A 20,192-nucleotide genomic window follows, 5' to 3' on the forward strand; every position below is an offset into this window, starting at 1 on the left:
TACCACCATGTGCCAAGCACCATGCCAGGTGCTAGCGAGGTGCAATAAACAAGAGGCAGTTCCTCTTTGTTCCTCTGTGTGGAAGTGATGTTGAGGCTGTAAATCTGTAGAAGCCAAATTCTAAACTGTGAACACCTGGGTTTGGGGAGTGAAAGGAGGCCTTCAAATGAGTCATCTGAGAAAGTCTGAGGCATATCTGGCCATCTCATTCAGAAAGGCAACTTTGGACTTCTGGTCTAAGATCGAGTTGAGAAGTCAGGATGCCTGTCAAGGTAGAAATAAGACCAGGCTTTGACCACAGATCTCTGCCAACTGAAGAGTAGCCTTGCCTTAGTCAGATGCATATCTTTAAAAATGAAAGAGAATTATTAGAGAATTGCAGGCTTCCTGAAAAGAAAGTTCCCCCAACTGAGGGGCTGATTCGCACCTCTAGCACCAGCAGGACCCCACATGGTGGCACTGTTTCCCTGTAATGTTTTGGCCTGAGCTAGGTCACAAGGCCTTCCTTCCACACCCAGAGCACATTGGGCAATCAGGGATCAACAAGGAAATAAATCTTGACACCAGTGTACATGTAGATCAGCCCTTTCTAACATTATCCAGCCGTGAGATGCTTTTAAATCTACTCTCAATTTTGAGACATCTGCCAGAACCCCGGGGTTAAAGTAGAAACAGTAGAGCTAGGTTAGATTAGATTAGAAAGGGGCTGGATTAGCATAGAAAGCAAAACCAGTCCTAAAGACAGATTAGTTGCTACAAAATTTGCTTGTTTCCAAAAAAAAATTTTTTTAGAATTTGAAAAAAAATCTCAATTTAGAAAAAATAGATAATTTGTAAAGACCTAGTATTGAAATTGTAAGAATCGAGATTTAACCATGCTTGCTAAATAGATGACATACAACAAATGATATCAACATTTATTTGGAATATTTCTTGTGCAGTTGAAACATCATAACTTCAAACCGCATGCAATTTTCCCCAATATCAGCTGCCATATTTAGGTGGGGCCCAGCTTTAAAGGGAAGTTATGCCTATTAACATGAATAGCTATATAAAATGTATTTAGCATTTGTAAAATATTTTAAAAGCTACGTTCAAAAAATTTTTATGGGGAAAAATATATAAAAGTTTTCTCTAAAAAGGTAAAAGGGGTCCATAATCCCACCACTTAAATCACACTAATATTTATTGAGTGCTCACTATGTGTTAGGCGTTGGTCTGAACAATTTATATGTTACATCACTACCCATCAAGTTGATAATATTATTGTTCCAGATAACTGAGATCCAGAAAATTTAAACAACTTGCATAGGCTCACACAGCTCATATAAGATAGAAGTTAGATTTAGATCAACATAATCTGGCTCCCCAGTAGCTCAGATGGTAAAGAATCTGCCTGCAATGCAGGAGACCTGGGTTCAATCTCCTGGAGAAGTGAATGGTTACCCCCTCCAGTATTCTTGCCTAGAGAACACCTTGGACAGAGTGCCGGGAGCCAGTGTGAGGAATCCCGCCGGTGACAAGGTCATGAGGAAGGAAGCTGACATACGCAAGGCATGCTCAGACTTCAGGGACCCCTCTGGAAATTCCTAAGCATGTACCCCAACAAAAATCTGCTGGCTTTTGTGCTCTGCTTTTCCGCTTTTCTGATATTCTCTGGAAAAAAGTCAATTCAGGGTTTTAGTCTTCTGCATTTGAAAGGGATGTTTCAGTTAAACCCCTCTGATAGCTCTCTAGCCTGCCTAACAGGTTCCCCAGACCTCTTGCAGCTTGTGAATTGCTTACAGCCCCCCAACCGCGGGAGGCACAAAGCTTAAAAGCATCTTAAAGATACAGAGCCTTTTCTAAAGAGTTAAAAATTATATTGGTAGAGGGTGTTCACTGTTGACTCAAGGATTGCTGCCGGACCTCCATATTCTTTATCTTTTAGGCACCTGGAAGGATGTTAATGTAAGCAGGATGTAGAAAAAGATACATAGTAGTTTTGATGTTAGCAACACTAGACTTTTGAGTTAATTGCTTCTCTTTTGCTGTAAATCAATGTACTCCCTCTACTTGTTATAAGTTGCTGTATCCTTGCTCTGTAAGAATGTAACTTTATTTAGTGCTTTCTGAGAGTGGCACCAGACCTTGGGAAGATCAACACAAATAAGTCTTGTGGTTGACAAACCCTTATCAGAAAAAAGGCTGTAAAATGTTAATTGGCCCTTTTGGTTGGAAGATGATGTAAATTACCTAAGACTTGTGTATACAATTAGGTATGCAGAGAGAAAAGCCTGGTTTTGATAAGAGTCTGGACTGCTAACGCTGCATAACTTTGTGTTACCCATTGATCTCCATGTTTTATCAAAAGTATAAAAGGCCTTCTGAACAATAAAGGACGGGACCAGATTCTCGGACCAGGTTCTCAGACCAGTTTCTCGGACTAGTCTCGGCCTGGTTTCTTGGGAATCTGGCTCCCCCCGTGTCTCTCTCTCTCTCTCTTTTTCTCTCCCTTTTCTTCCCTCTGCTCTTTACTTTAATTTCAGGCTGAATTTCCATCTGGGGCGCGGAGGCTCGCCAGGTCTACTTATTTGCCAAGGTTATTAAGATCCGCGAGAAAGGGAGCTTAAGGCGAGGCACCCTTAGATATTCAAGCGGGCACCGGTGGCCCAACGTAGATGGTGCAAATTCCTTGTCTGGAATTTTATTGGTCTTCCGCGTAAACCAAGCTATTCAGCCCTCTTTCTCCACTTAATCTTCCTACTGCACTATAGTTTCTTAATCTAATCTTATATTAATAAATAAACAAGTCTTTCCACGCCAACGCCGTCCACCCTTCGAATTCCCTGGATCCACTGGGGCTGGACCCCGGCAACAGAGGAGCCCGCTGCGCTACAGTCCGTAGGGCCACAGAGATTTGGACCCAACTGAGTGACTAACACAACACAATCTGTGTTCAGAGTCAATCCTCTTCATTATATTGAGTGGAATTTTCCTCCCCTCCTCTAACCCCATTCTCCAGGAATAGTAGTACTATTCTGGTGTATGTTTACCTCATCTTTTTTCTATGGTCATTCACAGAGACAGAAGTGCTCCCCTCCCCAAGGAATGACTCATAACTCTGGAAAATCCAGGCCATGTGGGCAGAAGGGGGATATCCTGCCACATTTTGGGGAAGATTACTCAGAACTGCAGATTCATCACTTCTCAGGGTCATCGAATCCCATGGCCAACCAGAGCAGAGGCCCCTGGGCAAAATCCCAGTGAATCACGCAGCCTCTTCTGTCATCTCACCTCCTCCTGCTCAGTAGCTCATTTGGGAATGCTTTTGTTATGACCTTGCTTGCCCTCAGTCACAAGGAGATGTCCCCCTTGCCCACAGGACCTGAGAGTTAGGCTGTGACACTGCCAGAAATGGAGTGGAGGGTTGGAGAGGAGAAGGGAGGGTGGTCTGAGGTCTGGTGGTCAGGTATGTGAAGATAAGGTCTTCCTCCAGGAGGAAGGCGGGGTGATTGCCTGTCACTTGTGCCTCCTCCACCATCATCAGCCACCTGAGAACCCTCAGGCGGGGTGGAGGAGAAATCAGGCCACAGGTGATAGTCACCACAGAGTGTTACTTGCCTAGACCCTTGCAGCTTGGCATGGCTCCCTGCCTGTACTGAAAGATAGAGAAGAGCTGGGGTGGGGAGAAGGAAAAAGAAGGAGCTCTGGTCATGTTCCTGACACTGAGCCCTTTAAGCCCCTGATCTCATTTTATCCCCACAACAACCCTGTAAAACGGTGGTTCCCAACTCGGGTGGCTATGTCCACCAAGGCAAATTTGGTGATTCCTGGAGACATTTTTGGTTGTCACAACTGTGCAGTCTGGAGGGTATTTGTGCTATTGTTATCTAACAGGTAGAGGCCAAGGATGCTGCTAAATATCCTACCACCTACAGTCCAGCCCCTCAAGACAAGGAAATGTTCAGAATAATACCCAAATGTCAATAGTGCAAAGGGTAAGAAACTTGGATATTAGGTGGGAATGTTATTGGTCCCATTTTGCAGATGAAAAAACTGAGGCGCAAAGAGGTGAAATGACCAGAAGCAAATCATCTGACTCCATTTCATCCCCTGAGAGCCAGGTATCCAGGGGAACATGGTAGTTGGCGTCAACAGTGGGTGGGAGGAAATGAAGGCCTGCAAGGACCAGGATGAGGTGACAGTAGCTGTCGGGGACATGGTGGGAGGCACCAGTGGTCCTCCTGGTGCTCCTGATGGTGGATGGTGCTGAAACTGGAAGGGTGACTGAGAGGGAAACATCCCTATCTGGCTGCCCCTCACTCTAGGACTCCCCACTTCTAGCCCCCAGTCCTGGGCGAGAGGAGCACACACATATGGTCCTGCAGACACATGGAGGTGTTATGCCTCCCTCCTTCCCCCCAACCCGTGCTGTCACCCCTGGATAAATTCCTGCTCATCCAACAGACCCAGGTGGTGTCACCTCCTCTGGGGAGTCCTCCAGGAGAGTCCATACCCCTGGCTTTCTCCAACAACCTGGTCCTCCCTTCACTGGACCTCCACCCAACATGCTTCTATGATGTCTACATGTATGACATGTAACATCATACAGACATGGAAATAATCCTTTATTTACATGTTTGACCTCCTGGTTGGGCTGTGGGTTTCTCCAGCTAAGGATGGGGTCTCAAAATTTTTGATTCCCCTCCCAGAGCTTAGCCCCATGCCCTCCATGGATAAAACTGAGTCAAGGCTTAGACAGTAAATGAGCCAGCAGCTGATCTGTGTCCTCAGGCTTCCAAATGGCTGGACAGGCTCACACAGGGTGAGAGTCTTGGAAGGTACCTTTCAAGCCCTGACCAACCCAAAGAACACAGGGGATGATTTGCAACTCTGAAATTTTTAGGAGTATTTGAGGGCCTCGGGCTAGGGATGACCCCAGACTTCCCACTCTGACACATAAGGTTTCTTACTATTAGGGGCAATTTCAGGCTCTCTGAGCTCTTGGCTGCTCATCCCCACCCCCAGGGCCTCATGCCTGCCTCGCCACCTGGCTGTCTCCTGTCTGTCCACATTTCTTGACCTCCACCGGGTTACCTGTGACCCATGTTGAGCACAGCCCTTTAGGAGAAGTTGGGGATCAGGGATGCCTGGTAATGGACCAATAAGCCAGTCTTGTTCAAGCCTGAGGAAGCTATGCGAACATCACACATCGATGGAGGAGTCCTGTGGGTAGCAACAGAAGTGTTCAGAGAAGTGTATGTGATGGGGAAAGCAGAGCCCACCAAAAGCCAGCAGGTCTGCGGTCTGGGGCTGGTTCTATCCCTGACAAGCCAGAGACTTTGAGAAAGGGGCCCCAGTTTTCATCTGTGAAAAGGTTGCCGGAAGTGATTCTTAGACTCCTTTCCGGCTCTAACATCTGTGATTCAGGAAGTCTTAGAGGCACACAAAAGGAGGAAAGGAACACGCCCTGGGACACACCAGACAGATGGTTCTGCGACCAGAGGTCCTGAAAGACTCGTGGCTTCCACACCAGTAGAATCCCACGTCCTTTGCCCTAAGATCACCAAAGTCATGATGAAGGAGGCCGAACTGAGGTCAGCCTGACTGGAAGATCAAGGCTCCCGGGAATTATCTAGAGCCTGGGCCAGTGACTAGCACAGTACAACCATGTGCAAAGATCAAATTGCCCTCATCCATTGGATTGTGGGAAAAGCAAGGGAATTCCAGAAAAACATCTACTTCTGCTTCGCTGACCACACTCAAGCCTTTGACTGTGTGGATCACACTAAATTGTGGAAAATTCTTAGAGTTGGAAAAAGCAGACCACATTATCTGCCTCCTAAGAAATCTATATGCAGATCAAGAAGCAACAGATATAATCAGACGTGGAACAACGGACTTGTTCAAAATTGGGAAAGGAGTACATCAAAGCTGTGTATGGTCACCCTGGTTTATTTAACTTTTATGCAGAGTACATCATGTGAAATGCCAGACTGGATGAAGCATAAGCTGGAATCAAGATTGCCAGGAGAAATATCAATACCAGATATGCAGATGACAGCACCCTCATGGCAGAAACTGAAGAGGAACTAAAGAGTCTCTTGACGAAGGTGAAAGAGGAGTGAAAATTTGACTCAAACTCAACATTCAAAAAATGCACATCATAGCATCTGGTCCCATCACTTCATGGCAAATAGGTGGGGAAACAATGGATATTTTTATTTTATTTTATTTTACTTTTGGAGGTTAATTACTTTACAATATTGTATTGGTATTGCCATACATCAACATGAATCCACCACAGGTATACACGTGTTCCCCATCCTGAACCCCCCTCCCTCCTCCCTCCCCATACCATCCCTCTGGGTCATCCCAGTGCACCAGCCCCAAGAATCCAGTATCATGCATCGAACCTGAACTGACAATTTGTTTCATACATGATATTATACATGTTTCAATGCCATTCCCGCAAATCATCCCACCCTCTCCCTCTCCCACAAAATCCAAAAGCCTGTTCTATACATCTGTGTCTCTTTTGCTGATTCGCATACAGGGTTATCATTACCATCTTTCTAAATTCCATATATATGCATTAGCATACTGTATTGGTGTTTTTCTTTCTGGCTTACTTCACTCTGTATAATCGGCTCCAGTTTCATCCACCTCATTAGAACTGATTCAAATGTATTCTTTTCAATAGCTCAGTAATACTCCATTGTGTGTATATGTACCACAGCTTTCTTATCCATTCATCTGCTGATGGACATCTAGGTTGCTTCCATGTCCTGGCTATTATAAACAGTGCTGCAATGAACATTGGGGTGCACGTGTCTCTTTCAGTTCTGGTTTCCTCGGTGTGTATGCCCAGTAGTGGGATTGCTGGGTCATAAGGCAGTTCTATTTCCAGTTTTTTAAGGAATCTCCACACTGTTCCCCATAGTGGCTCTACTAGTTTGCACTCCCACCAACAGTGTAAGAGGGTTCCCTCTTCTCCACACCCTCTCCAGCATTTATTGCTTGTAGGCTTTTGGATCGCAGCCATTCTGACTGGCGTGAAATGGTACCTCATCGTGGTTTTGATTTGCATTTCTCTGATGATGAGTGATGTTGAGCATCTTTTTATGTGTTTGTTAGCCATCTGTATGTCTTCTTTGGAGAAATGTCTATTTAGTTCTTTGGTTTGATTGGGTCATTTATTTTTCTGGAATTGAGCTGCAGGAGTTGCTTATATATTTTTGAGATTAGTTGTTTGTCAGTTGCTTCATTTGCTATTTTCTCCCATTCTGAAGGCTGTCTTTCCACCTTGCTTAGAGTTTCCTTTGTTGTGCAGAAGCTTTTAATTTTAATTAGGTTCCATTTGTTTATTTTTGCTTTTATTTCCAGTATTCTGGGAGGTGGAACAATGGAAATTTGAGAGAGTTTATTTTCTTGGGCTCCAAAATCACTGTGAACAGTGACTGCAGTCGTGAAATTAAAAGATGCTTGTTCCCTAGAAGAAAAGCTATGACCAACCTAGACAGTGTAGTAAAAAGCAAAGACATCACTTTGCCAACAAAGGTCCATCTAGTCAAAGCTATGGTTTTTCCAGTAGTCACTTATGGATGTGAGAGTTGGACCATAAACAAGGCTGAGCACTGATGCTCAGTGCTCAGAACTGATGCTTTTGAAATGTGATGCTGGAGAAGACTCTTCAGAGTGTGCTGGACTACAAGGAGATCAAACCAGTCAATCCTAAAGGAAATCAATCCTGAATATTCATTGGAAGGACTGATGTTGAGGCAGAAGGACTGATGTTGTAGCTGAAGCTCTAATACTTTGGCCATCTGATGTGAAGAGTTGACTTTTTGGCAAAGACCCTGATGCTGGGAAAGATTGAAGGCAAAAGGAGAAGGGGCGATAGAGGATGAGATGGTTGGATGGCATCATCGGCTCCATGGATGTGAGTCTGAGCAAACTCTGGGAGATGGTGAAGGACAGGGAAGCCTGACGCGTTGAAGTCCATGGAATCACAGAGTCGGACACGATTAAGCAACTGAACAACAACCACAACAATATGCGGATGCTCCCCTGCACGGGTTTTCAGCTTTAAGCCTTGCTGGGGTGGGTATCATCATCTCATAGAGACTGTCTCATCCTGCGGTTTACGTGGCAACTCTGGCTTCTGTTCCCAGCCTGAGAATAAACCTTCCGGTCAGGAAGCCCCCCAGCCACCAATACAGGGCTGTGAGATGAAGGCCTTCCGCTGCAGGAGCCACCCTCTTCGTGCTCACACAGAATGAACCCCAGAGCTGGCCCCCGCCACAGCACCACTGTCCCCTGCCCCTCCTCACAGCCTCCTCCATGTCCATCTCCCTCTCTGCCTGTCCTGTTCCCTCTTCCCTTCCTCCTTGCCCCTCACCTGAGCCCAGAGCACCAGCAGGACAGGTGCAGCCAGTATGTGGCTTCCCAGGCCATGGGCCCTCTTCCTGACTTCGGGCGAGGGGAAGGAAACGAGACAGCAGCAAGCCCCTGAGAAGGGAGAGCCAGAGTCCAGGGGGATTCAGCTCGGCCACCAAAGCTAGCCTGGGAAGTGGCAGCCTGGAGAGGAAGGGGAGGCCTCAGCCTGCAGGCAGGACCCTCAGCTGCATGTGCTACATCTGAGCCTTGATTGAGGCTCCGGGGGAACTCTGACTCTCTCTGCCCAGCCTCTTCCCCATCAGCCTGTCTCCCTGCCTTTCCATATGGGATAGGTTTCTTTTATTTTAACCTTTTTTTTTTTTTTTGGCTGCACCACTCATCATGCAGTACCTGAGTTCCTTCCCCCTATGATGGAAGTGTAGATTCTTAACCACTGGACCACCAGGGATTGCTTTTGCTTCTGGTTGAGAATGTTGTTTATAGCCTGAAATATACATAATAGCCCATTCTGGGCTCTGACCTTTAAAGGTACATTGCTTTTTCATTCATGCAGAGATAAAAAGTTGCAGAATGGAGAATAGCATTTGTCTTATTGGAAGTTTACAGGAACTACAAAAACAAAGCATTTTCACCTCCCCTCCAGGGTCTGGCTAACACCAAGAAGTCTGCAATACCATCTCCCTTTTAGTATAAAACAAGCCTGAATTCTGACTCGGGTAAGACATTTCTTTGAGCCCGTTCTCCATCAGCTGGCTTTCCAAATGAAGTTGCTCTTCCATGTTCCAACAACTTCCTGTCCATTTATTTTCCTGTCATGCGGCAAGCAGTACAAACTTGGACTTGTTAACAAATTAAGAATCTATTTTTCCTCCTTCTTTCTCCCTTCTCAATCCGACCTCTTCCTCCCAAGCCTCAACTTTCTCCTCTCCACTGAAAAAATGTAGGGGGCCGAAGGTGAGTGAGAGAGTTCGGCGACACTTCTGAGGTCGCCAGAGGTCAGAGACTTCCCATCCAGGTTTGCTTGGGGATTGGGACGTTCCATGGGGACTGAAAAAGGGGGTGGAGGGAGATGGAAAGTCATTTCCAGGAATGGAGGTGCAGGGAGGGTCCCTGGCAAGGGTGGGAGAGAGTAAAGTTGGGGTGTGAACATCAGAGGGGATGGGTGGGGAGAGGGAGATAGGTGCAGAAGGGGGAGGGAGAGAGAAGGGGAAAGGATCTCTGCCCCGCAGGTCCTGCCTGTACCCCCAGCCCCCAGCTGGCCATTGTCAGTCCATAGTGGTGGTTGAAAGGCCATACTAATCAAACACATTTAAAAAATAATGGTCAGCAGATGAGCTACAGAAAAACAATTGTCACAGGCTGTTCATGGTTAATAAACAACAAAGAAGAGACAAGTCCATAAACAAGCCGCAGAGCAGATCGGGCTTATGGGGAGCAGCATCTGGCAGGGAGGTTTATACGCTCAGGGATGAGGCTGGGGAAGCGAAAGGTGGGAAACAGAATGGGCAGATGTCAGACCGCCCCAGGCCACTCGAGGAGCAATTCTGGAGACAGGCCACCCTTCAGGATCTCCAAGAAGGCAGGGGTTGCTGGGGCTTCAGACTCCCGGTGTCAGTGGATGGAGGGAACGGGTTGCCCTGAGAGGGGTCTGCCCCAGACAGACTCGAGGCCACCTTCTGCCCGCACTACTCCCAGCCCCGGGCCAGGAAGCCCTGTAGCCTGAAGAAGGAGCCCGGCCACACAGCATAGCGTCCACCTGTCCAGGCTGATGCAGACTGAGAAGCCCATGTGCAGCCTTGGGGGACCGTGAACCCCAGGCTCGCCTGCTGGCCCCACAGCAAGAACACGTCTGTCCCCTGGGCTCAGATCAGGGCTCACAGAGTGAACATCCCATGGGTGCTGGGCTTCCCTTATTTGCTCCTTCCCTTAGCCATGACAGGCAACCCTTCGCAGGCATGTCCTGTCGTCTCACCCACTGCTCAGAAAGTCCCTCATCTTGTCCACCAAAGGCAGCAGTAGCCCTGGCCTGTCTGATACCTCCCCTGCCCTGCACTGGCCCGCCCTGGATCTGCTGAGGATCTGGGTCTTCCTGGAGCTCCAGGGAGAAGGACAAACAGGTAGCAGGAAGACAGAGGCCAGGGTTTGGGGGAAAATGTCCTGGAGGCCTAGAGGTCCAAAAACACCACCCAGGCCCCTAAGGGCTGGAGAGCTGGGGACATGGTCTGCACCTCCCCAGCGCTGTGTGTCTGTCCTTAGCTTGAGTCCATGTGGGAACTGGCTCCAGGGCTGGGCAGCTTGGGTAGGTCCACCTGGTTCCAGGAACCCCTCATCCTGGACAAACAGGGATGTTTGGTCCCCCTAATAACTCACCTGTATAACATCAGGGCACAGAGGCCTCTGCCTACGCCCAGCCCCACCTTCTAGGACCAGACCATGTGGCCCTCTTCCCTCCCTACCCCTTTACAGTCGAGGACAAAACAGAGACTTAGGGTCCGACGGTCTTAAAGGTAGAATAGAGAAGCATCAGACCTGGAAAAGAACTGGAGGACCAAGCATCAGTCTTTTAGTCAGTTGTGTAAGGTTCGTGTGTTATTCTATTTTATTCTGAATACAGTCTTGAGAGGTAGGAATTAGTGCCCCCTTTCACAAGAGAGGAAACGTGAGGCCCGATAGGCTTAGTGACTTGCACAGGGTCCCACGTGACAGGTGCACCCCTGGGTCCTGGTCCTGAGCCCCTGCAGTACTCTCCCCGACATCCTGCTCTCAACCGGGGCAGGGCCATAGGTGTGTGATTTTCGGGTGGAAAATTAACCCCCTCTTGGTTATACACCGGGTGTTGGCCACACCCTCCTGATAAGGAGGCTGGTTATCAGTGCGTGCGTGTGTGTCCTGGCACCAGGCCTGTCAGTTCCTCAGTCTGAGTCTCCCCTCTAGTGTCTTCTCCTGGACACAGGGGAGAGGCGCTGCCTCCCTGCTGTCCCCCCCGGGATTGCCCCCTGCCCCTTCCTCTCTCCCCACCTCCACTCTGGAGTGGCGATCCTAGGCTGGCTGCCCACCAAGGCCCCTCTGTGTCACTCCCCTGTCTTTGATTGCTGTCCTACCCAGGAGGGCTATGACCCAGGGCTGAGAGCAGAGAGGCCACATCTACCCCAAGGCTCTCATTCCAGTGGCCCCAGGCTGGTGGACACCCCTCCCAAGGGGAGGAATCCAGCCCCTATTCTTTAGCCTTTGCTGCTGAAGAGGCTGAATCTGAGCCATGAGCTGGAGGGGGTGGGTGCGGGGGACGAAGAGGGGCAGCAGAGACTCCTCTGGCCGCTGCGCCCCTGACCCAGGCTCTTTGGCTCCATCTCCCCTCCCCACCCCCTCCCACCCCGGCGGCTCTGAGTTGTCTTTGCTGTGTCACCGTTGGGTCCTCTTTTCCCAGGGGACCATGAGTCCCCTGGAGGGAAGTGATCCCCCCTTTCTCTGAGCTATGACTTCCCCTCCAGTGGACCCCAGGCTTCCCCTGCATCCCCTCCAGGAGTACAGACCCAGAGCTGGAGTGCGGGAACTGGGGGAAAGAGCCTTGGTCAGCCTCTGCATGCAGGTCTAGGGACAGGCTGGGCCTGCAGGCGAGGGCTCTCAGCTGCCTGGTCACAGCTGTCCCTAGACGGCCCAGCTAGCAGGCAGCAGTGGGGGCGTGGGCTCCGCTGGCACCCGGGACCTGAGGGACAAGCAGCTGTGGTCAGGCCAGGGCGCATGCAGAGGCCCAGTAGAGGATGCTCGGCCCAGGGGGTGGGAGGCTTAGATAGCTCAGGGGTCCCCAGGGCCTCTAGTGGCCCTCACCTCTTAGTCACTGTTTCTCCTCCAGGGTGGGACCCTTGTGACATAAGCTGCTTCTGAGACTCTTTCTTCCCTCAAGAGCATAGGGACGCTTGAGGGGAGCAGAGGGAAACTGAGGACAGGGCCCCGGGTCAGGGGAGGGGGACCCCAGCTGTCCACCCCTCCCCCCTCAGCTCTGTAGTAAGAGGTTCTGAGGCTGATGATAGCAGAGGTTCTCTGTCTGCAAACAGCTCCCTCGGGGCTTGTCTGCCACCCAGCTGGGGCCCCAGGGGTCTGCGGCTCTCAGGAGAACCATCTCAGTGGTGCCCCAAACCCTCAGAGACTTCCTGCCTAGCGCCACGTGCTCTGACTCCCAACCCCGCCAGGTTCCCAGCAGCCCAGGGGAACCGAGTAGATGCGGCACAGCTTCCGGTTCCAAGAAGGCCTGAGTCCAGGTTGCACAGTCCTCACCCCCAGCCCGGCTCCAACCCAGACAGGTCTCCATCTTTGCTCCTCTGAGGAGTCTCCTGGGGGTCTCCTGGGGTCCCTCTGGGAGGAGCTCCTCCCCACCCCACAGTTGAGTGGCTTCAGATCAAGCGGGCCTCCAGAGAGGTTCCGGTCTTGCAGGCGAGTCCTTCCAGGATCTGGCAGGGTCATGGCATATGCTATATCCTGCGAGGATGGGGAGAGATGCAGGGGACAGTCCTGCTCAGCAACCGAAGCTCCCGGGCCAGCCGCTCTGCCTCTGCCCTCCACTGCCAAGTGCCTGGGCCCCAGAAGGTTCCACTGCCTGCCCACCCTCCCCCTCTCCTGGGTGTCAAATGGTCCTCCTGACTGGATGCAGGTGAGGATCGACCACCTGGAGACCAGGGGCAGTCGGGCGCTTTGGAAAGGGTGTCAGACTCCCCAGCACTCTGTGCTTGGTGGGCTGCGAGGGTTGGGTTCTACTCACTTCCCATGTGTCTCTTCTTCCAGAAGCCGTAGACTGCGATCAGCATCACAAGCATGGGGAGCAGTGCCAGCACCCCCACGAGCACCATGGGATAAAAGTCCAGGTATCTGGGGAGACGGGACAGGGCCAGAAGGAGATGAGTACTGGGCACTCCACCCGGGCCCACGTCTTCCCACATCCCACGTGAGAGGCGTGGGACCCGCCAGTCCCCATGGGGAGCGATGGCCTCTCTTCCTTGGGGACTGAGCCGCGGGAGAAGGAAGTGAGGTGCTCAAAGGTCAGGAGGACGAAGCCCCGAGCCCCCAGCAAAGGCATGCATCTCTCCAGTATTTGGGGGAGTACTCTCTGCTGAGGGCAGGGGCTCTAAGAGACACCCATTTGTGACAGAAGAGGCCAAGAGTCTTACTCTCCCCAGGGTGACCGAGGATGGCACTTCCCACCTCGGTCCTCCAGAACACATGCTGTGGTTACCCTGCCTGTATCCCCCTTTGCCACGTCACTTCCATCTACACTGGCCATCAGCACCTCCGTTAAAAAAACTTTTGGTCTGAAGGCTTTCTCTTGTCACTGGGGCCCTCCATGCCACGCATGGCAGGCAGCCCCCCATCAGCCACCAACAGTGGGACATAAAGGCCCCGGCCCCCTCGCCCTCCACACGGCTGCCTGACACTGGACCCCGGACTCTCCCCAGCGGGGCTGAGCCCTTGCTGCCCACGGTGGTGACCAGCCTGTGCAAGTGCTCTGCCTGCTGCCTTCCCTGCCCCGCCTCACTTCCCCTGGCTCTGTCCCGTGTTCCGGGAACAACAAGTATCCTGGTCTCCGAGTCCACTCCTGGGGGGACCTACATTAAAGTGTCCCCATTTCCGACTCTCCGAGACGCTCCCCTCGTGCGGTCCTGACCCTCTTCTCTTCATCCTCAGACTCTGTGCTGACGCAGCCCCACCCTTATTTCCCGCCGCCATCCTTTCTGTCCCTTGTCCACCCAGGCTTCCCATCGCCCATTCAGCAACAGGCCAGACTGGATTCCCGGTAAGGTGGCGAGTGCGACAGGGGCTGCTCTGCCGTGACATCTGCACCTTGCGGTCTGCTCAGGCGGTCTGTTCCCATGTCTGGGAAAATGGCATTTGATGCCGGCCCCCGTGCCAGGTACCTGCTGGGGAATAAGTGGTTGAGGAGAGTTCTGCTGGTGGGGCACATTCCCATGGTGGGGGCTCCCACGGTGCAGAGGTGCGCGGCCTTAGTGGAGGTGGAGCCTGGGCCTGCAGCGGAGGCTCGGGTGTTGCTAGGAGATGTAGTCGCTGTCTGGGACCCGGTGGCCCTCCCGGGCCCCATGGTGGACAGGCCGGTGCTGGAGAAACTGGAGCCCATCACAGAAGTCAGTCTGGTGCTCCCTGAGGTGGGAGAAGGCAGTGGTCTGGCCAAGGTGAGGAGTCCAGCTGTGAACACTGTCGCCTGGCTGATGAAAGGGCCCCCAAGGCCTGAGGTGGGCACAGGGCCTGTGGCGACAACGGTTTCACTCTGGAGGATGTTGGGCAGCTTTATGAGAGGAGTGTTTCCCTTGGTTCTGGAGGCTGAGGGACCAGAAAGGGAGGAAGGTGAGACTGGGTCAGGGTCTTGGTTCCGGAAGCAGCTGACGGCAGCCCACACGCTTGTCTGGGGACTGGGGTAGTGGGGAGGCTGTCCCTTGGACCTAGGACCCTGCTTTGCTGAGGGACCAGGTGTGTGTGTTCAGGGGGTGAGGTCAAGGAGGAGGAAGTAGGCACAGCAAAGAAGGAAGAGCCTTTCACAAGTTTGCCAGTGTCCCCTGTCTGGCCACGGGGACAAGAGGACACTTCCCTCCCTGCCCCCACCTCTCTTGTCACTCTCTGGGCCTTCCTCATTCCTGTAAGTCAGAGATTTCTCTGCTCTGACGTTGAATGTGACCTTTCCCAGTTGCTCCACGGTTGGCAACTGGGATCCGGAGATGAGGACGAGGACGCATCAAAGATGCCGATTCCCAAGAACACTATGAGCAGTGAGGTCAAATGCCTTCCTTGGGGGCTTATTGAGAGACACACGAACTGGTCCTGCCACCCTCATGCATCGGGCAGGCATTCACCATCCCCTTTTCTAGAAGAAGGCTGGAGTCTGGTTGGTGGGAGGGGAGCAGGCAGGAGCTTGAGGGGTCAGTCTAGGGAGCAGTGTTGAGCCGATCTCATCAGGAAACAGGAGAACAGAGAGAAAGGGATGCTGTGGTGGGGAGAGGGCTGCGGCTGCATCCCACTGCCGTGCATGCACAGACGCTCTCCGAGGGCCTCACCGAGGAAGGTGCCCATTTTTCTGGGCGAGGGAACCAGAACATGCAGAATTGGTGAGGTGGGGATAGGACAAAGGGCCAGCCTGGAGCCAGATCTCTCAATCATCCTAGTGAGCAGTGTGAAGACCCCCAAAGGACCCTTCAAAGAACACACACAGCTGCCCTGGCAGAGCCAGCACTTGGCTGCAGAGGATCTAAGAGTAGGGCAGAAAAGGAGTGACGTCCGCAGAGAGAGAGCCCTCCTGCAGGGTCAGTGAGGCCACACAGCCGTTTCCCTCTCCTTCATCCCTGCCTCAGTACACCAAGGGGTTGGGAGGTGCAGGACCAGAAGATGATGAAGAGGAACCCTCCTCCCCTACCTCCTGTGATGAAGGAGGGAGGTTGGACAGCAGCTGTCCCCCTTTCCCGTCTCAGGTGCCTGGGGCCAGACAGCTCGGTTTTCAAGATGCAGTGGAAGAGTAGAAGCTTTGCAGATTTCTCATTTCCTAGTAAGGCCTGCAAAGTTGGAATCTCCCCAAATTGTGCTTAAGAGATGGAAAGTGAGATCCAACAGAGTACAGCGGGAAGATACACTAAGGGGAAAACCATTTCATGTTTACTCTCAATTCAGTCGCTAAGTCGTGTCTGACTCTTTGCGACCCCATGAACTGCAGCGTGCCAGTCTTCCCTGTCCATCACCAACTCCCGGAGTCCACCCAAACTCATGTCCGTCGAGTCGGTGATGCCATCCAGCCATCTCATCCTCTGTCGTCCCCTTCTCCTCCCGCCCTCAATTTCATGTTTTTGTCCCTACAGATGAAGACTTCGGTAAACTGGTTTTGACTACTTCCCTGGGGCTACAGCAGAACTGGAGAAGGGAGGAATGAGATTTGCTCTGCGTCTTAGAGATGGCAGTTGCCCAAGTTCAGACCCAACAGAAGATGGGGATGCAGTTGGGTTAGAGGAACCGGGAAGGGTAGAGAGTAATTTTCACAGTCACTGGCAGCTTTCTGCAGGCTCTCTGTCTGGCTCCTCACCCTTTCCTACCTTGTAAATGTAGAAAGAGTGCAGGGCTTCGTTCTTGGCCCTCCTCTCTTTGTCTGTACTAAAGAGAGAGCTTTGATCATCTTAAAGTCAAGGCACAATGTCACCCCTCTAAAACTCTCCAATAGCTTCCTCTTGTACCTAGAATAAAACTCAGACCCCCATATCATGGGCATCCAGACTGCTGTTTGCCTCTCCAAACCCATCTCCTATTGCTCTGCCCAATACTCAACATGCACCAGCTTCTTCTCACCTCAGGGCCTTTGCACATGCCGTTCTCCCCACCTGGAAAGCCCTTTGAACCACCCACTTTCAACAGGGCTGGAAAACTCTCTTCCCACACAGGTTCTGCATGATGTCATCTGCTCAGGGAAGCCTTTGACTCCCCACTAACGCAGTCGCTCCCCCCACCACAGAACTTCCTAGTTCATCCCATTGTCTTATTTGCTTAAGAACATTCACTGTTATCTGCAACTGTTTGTCTGAAAATGTGTTATTCCCTATCACCTCCCATAGGACAGGAACGTGTCTGGTTTTGCTCACCACTGTGTCCTCAGAGCCTAGAATCATGCCTGGCAGAGAATCAGGGCACAGTAAATAAATACTGAACAAATGATTGAATAAAACAAAGCACAAAGAGTCCTGAGCTCGAATCTCATCCCGTCCACTTGCTAGCTCTGTGATCCTGAACAAGGTCAGAGCCGCAAAGGACTTTTTACATCTAATTTTCTTCATCTGTAAAATGCCCATGAAGGTGTCTGTGAGAGAACTGTGAAAACCCCACTGTCCATCATGCCCACTGATGGATTATTATCATCTTTGTTGTCTTTGATGTCAGTGGACTACAGGGCGGGAGGACACCCCCCAGCATCCCAGCGCCCCAGCAGGCCTGCTTACCTGGAGACACTTCCAGCAGGAAGCCCGTCAGAGGGTAGAGGATGCCAGAGCTGTTGCGCATGCACCAGTACCGGCCTGAGTCCTGGCGCCTGAGGGCCGCCATGGTGACGTTGACCACCTTGGCCTGGGTATCGTCCTGCAGCAAGTAGCGTGGCCCCTGCACCCCGACACGGGTGAACCCAGTCTCGCACTTTCTCCTCCTGATTTTGCACCAAACCTTACCCTCCACGTGGTTTTTACGACTCTTGTAGGAGCACTGCACAGACAGAGTCTCCCCTTCGAAGTGCTGCAATTTTAAGTACACGCTCTCCATGGGGGCACCTGGGGAGACACAACTGCTTGAGCAAGGAGGAAGGAAGCAACTTGAAACCCTAAACTTGTGAAGAGGCAGGTAGCTATTGCTCTGCTCTCATGGAACTCAAAGGAGAAATACAGCCCAACTCTGATAGAGGGGGACATAGGCCCCCTCCCCCAGGGAGCTCTCGGTCTGTTGCAGGAGATGCTAGCCCTGCCCTCTAGGAGTTCCCAGACTGATGGGGAAGACAGTAGTCCTGTGCCCTTGGAGAAATCCTAAAATGATGAGGAAGATACAGGGCTAGCTAGATACATACAGGGGAACTCCCAGTATAATGGTGGAGACACAGGCATAGCCCACAGGGAGCCCCTAGTTTAACAAAGGAAGCTTAGCCCTTACATTTAGGGAACTTCAGCAGACACAGCCCTTTTTTTGTGTGGCATTTTCTAGTCCGATGGGAAAGTGATAAGCCCCGTCTTCAGGGTCTTATCCCGCCCTCAGTGAGATACAGACACAAATGCAAGTCATCGTTCTGAAATTCCAGAGCCCAGTGAACTTAGGTAGGTGAGAAAATTCAGGCTTGGAAAATATTAACAGTAGTTATTTGTTTCACAAACAGTTTCATTCTAGTCATCTTTTAAATAACAAGTTGTCTGTGTTCACTCTAGCTGATGTTTAATTTTGAAATATTCTAGTTACCTAAAACCCATAGATTCAGTATGTCCAAACATGTGTATCAACTCCCGGTTGTGTTTAAACCAAAGAACTCTACAGTTCTTCACTGCTCATAAGTTGCCCTCTATCCCTAGGAAGCAGATGTGGTCCGTGAGCTTCATAATCCACAGTCTGATGAGGAGAGGGTAGAACTAGGGAGAGGGTGGCAAGCCAGGGGACAGGAAGAAGGAGAAGGCTGCGGTGAGGGCCCTCCGCCCCTCTACCCACCTTCCTCTCAGCAGTTACTCCTCTAACACCCTCAGAGTCTTCTGCAAGCACACACGCACAGAGTAGAGAACAGACATTTTGGAGTCTAAATAAACATAGGTTAAAACTCGATTCTATCACTGGCTGTGTGAGCAGACCGGGTAAGGTCTTTGCTTCTTATCTGTCTCTGCTTGGCTGTGAGAACTGTGCTCCTGGACAGCGCCTTAAATGTGGTGCGTGCGCAGTGCACGCCTCCTTTTCCCCGATGCAGGTTGCTCCAGGCTTTCCCAACGGAGCCCAGAGCTGTGATGGCCAAGAAAGAGCCCAGCATCCAAGACGTCCACCTTAGTTTCCAACCCAGCTGCCACTAGTGTTGAGGCTTGGAGTAAGGCAACACCTTCTCTCGTATCACTTTGTACCATGCAAATTAAACAGAATCATCCCACTCAATTATTTGGCAAGTGACAGGTTTGGGGGACCCCAGGAGACACTCTTCTGCCCTGGCAGGGGGGGCCTTTCTGGGAGATGTGTACAGATGGGACGACCTTGCAAAGGGTCTCCGGGGCACTGTGTTCGTGTATGCCCACCTTTCAGCCCTTTCACAGGCGGTGCCCAGAACTGAACGGGAAGTGGTAACTTGGTTGCCATGGCAGCGAGGGAGGCAGAATTGGGTGAGGTCCCCTCAAAGAGCATTTAGTAGCTGATGGGTGGGAGAGAGGGCTTCAAGGATTGCTTCCTCCCCGCCAAGGACAGGGGGTAGGGACAGGGGTTGTGGCCCCAATGTTCCAAGAAAAAGCAAGTTCAGCACCCACACCCGTAAGGTAATGCTTCTTATAAAGAACCAACAGGGCCTTCCTGACAGAGGCCCAAGGGAGGAGGCCTTGTATGAGGAAAGGGAGTGGCCCTGGTCAGAGGTCCTGAGGAAGCCGGGCAGATAAAGGGGCCCGTGCAGAGAGGGTCCAGAGCTTTATCTTAGTTGGTGAGGCCTGGGTTAACTTTCCCCAGGGCCAGATATCCGGCTGGAAACTTCTCACTGGTCTCTGGTAAGGGGCGACTAGGTCTGCCAGACCTCCTCCTCCTCCTCCTCCAACCTCACAAGATCACTCGGGAGAAAAGCAGGAAGGGGGTCCAGGGACAGACCGTTCCCTGCCCCCAACCTCCCACCCACCCTCTTACCTGAGACAGGGCCCTGGAGCCGCAGGAGCAGCAGCGACAGCAGCAGGAAGGTGGGAGGCATGGCTCCATGCAGTGGGGATGGCGCAGCCCAGTGGGGGGCAGGGCCCAGGGTTAGGGGCCCAGGCCTATCCTGGCCTGGCCATTTGGGTCTGCCAGGGAAGACCTGGTGTTCTAAATGTGAAGTTGCCCATTTAGGGAAGTGAGGAAGTTGTGGGACCCACTGTGACCAGAAGACCGCGGGAGCCCGCAGAGCCTACAAGAGGGCGGTGCCGGGGCAGTTTCCGCCCCCTCTTCCTCGAAACTTCAGGCAGGTGTGGCTGCTCCACCCAGTCTGGGGCCTCCCCACCCAGGGAGGGCTCTCAGGGTCAGAAGACTCCTCAACCTCTTCAGGTTCCCTCCCAGAATCTGGTGCAATAAGAGTGCTGTCCTCTGAAGCCCATTATTCACCT

General features: G+C 51.6%; 1 protein-coding gene across 1 annotated transcript; it reads right to left on the bottom strand.

Moving 5' to 3' along the window:
- Positions 1–12,775: 12,775 nt before the first annotated feature.
- Positions 12,776–19,804, bottom strand: LOC138097909 (trem-like transcript 2 protein). The gene is made up of 5 exons (XM_068994142.1): positions 19,744–19,804; positions 17,352–17,672; positions 14,286–14,706; positions 13,136–13,242; positions 12,776–12,855 (listed from the first exon to the last, which is right to left on the bottom strand). Exons 1-5 carry the CDS (start codon positions 19,802–19,804, stop codon positions 12,776–12,778), a joined length of 990 nt encoding a protein of 329 aa, XP_068850243.1.
- Positions 19,805–20,192: the final 388 nt, after the last annotated feature.

Source organism: Capricornis sumatraensis, chromosome 22 (genome assembly GCF_032405125.1).
Source record: "Capricornis sumatraensis isolate serow.1 chromosome 22, serow.2, whole genome shotgun sequence".
Taxonomy (NCBI): Eukaryota; Metazoa; Chordata; class Mammalia; order Artiodactyla; family Bovidae; genus Capricornis; species Capricornis sumatraensis.

What these genes read in the sequence shown, in the direction of transcription:
- LOC138097909 (XM_068994142.1), bottom strand. Translation starts at nt 19,804, where the DNA reads ATGCCTCCCACCTTCCTGCTGCTGTCGCTGCTGCTCCTGCGGCTCCAG. An exon ending in GCTCCAGGGCCCTGTCTCAG is followed by an intron (nt 17,673 to 19,743) that starts GTAAGAGGGTGG and finishes GTGTCTCCCCAG; the next exon opens with GTGCCCCCATGGAGAGCGTG. An exon ending in AACCACTTATTCCCCAGCAG is followed by an intron (nt 13,243 to 14,285) that starts GTACCTGGCACG and finishes CCGTCTCCCCAG; the next exon opens with ATACCTGGACTTTTATCCCA.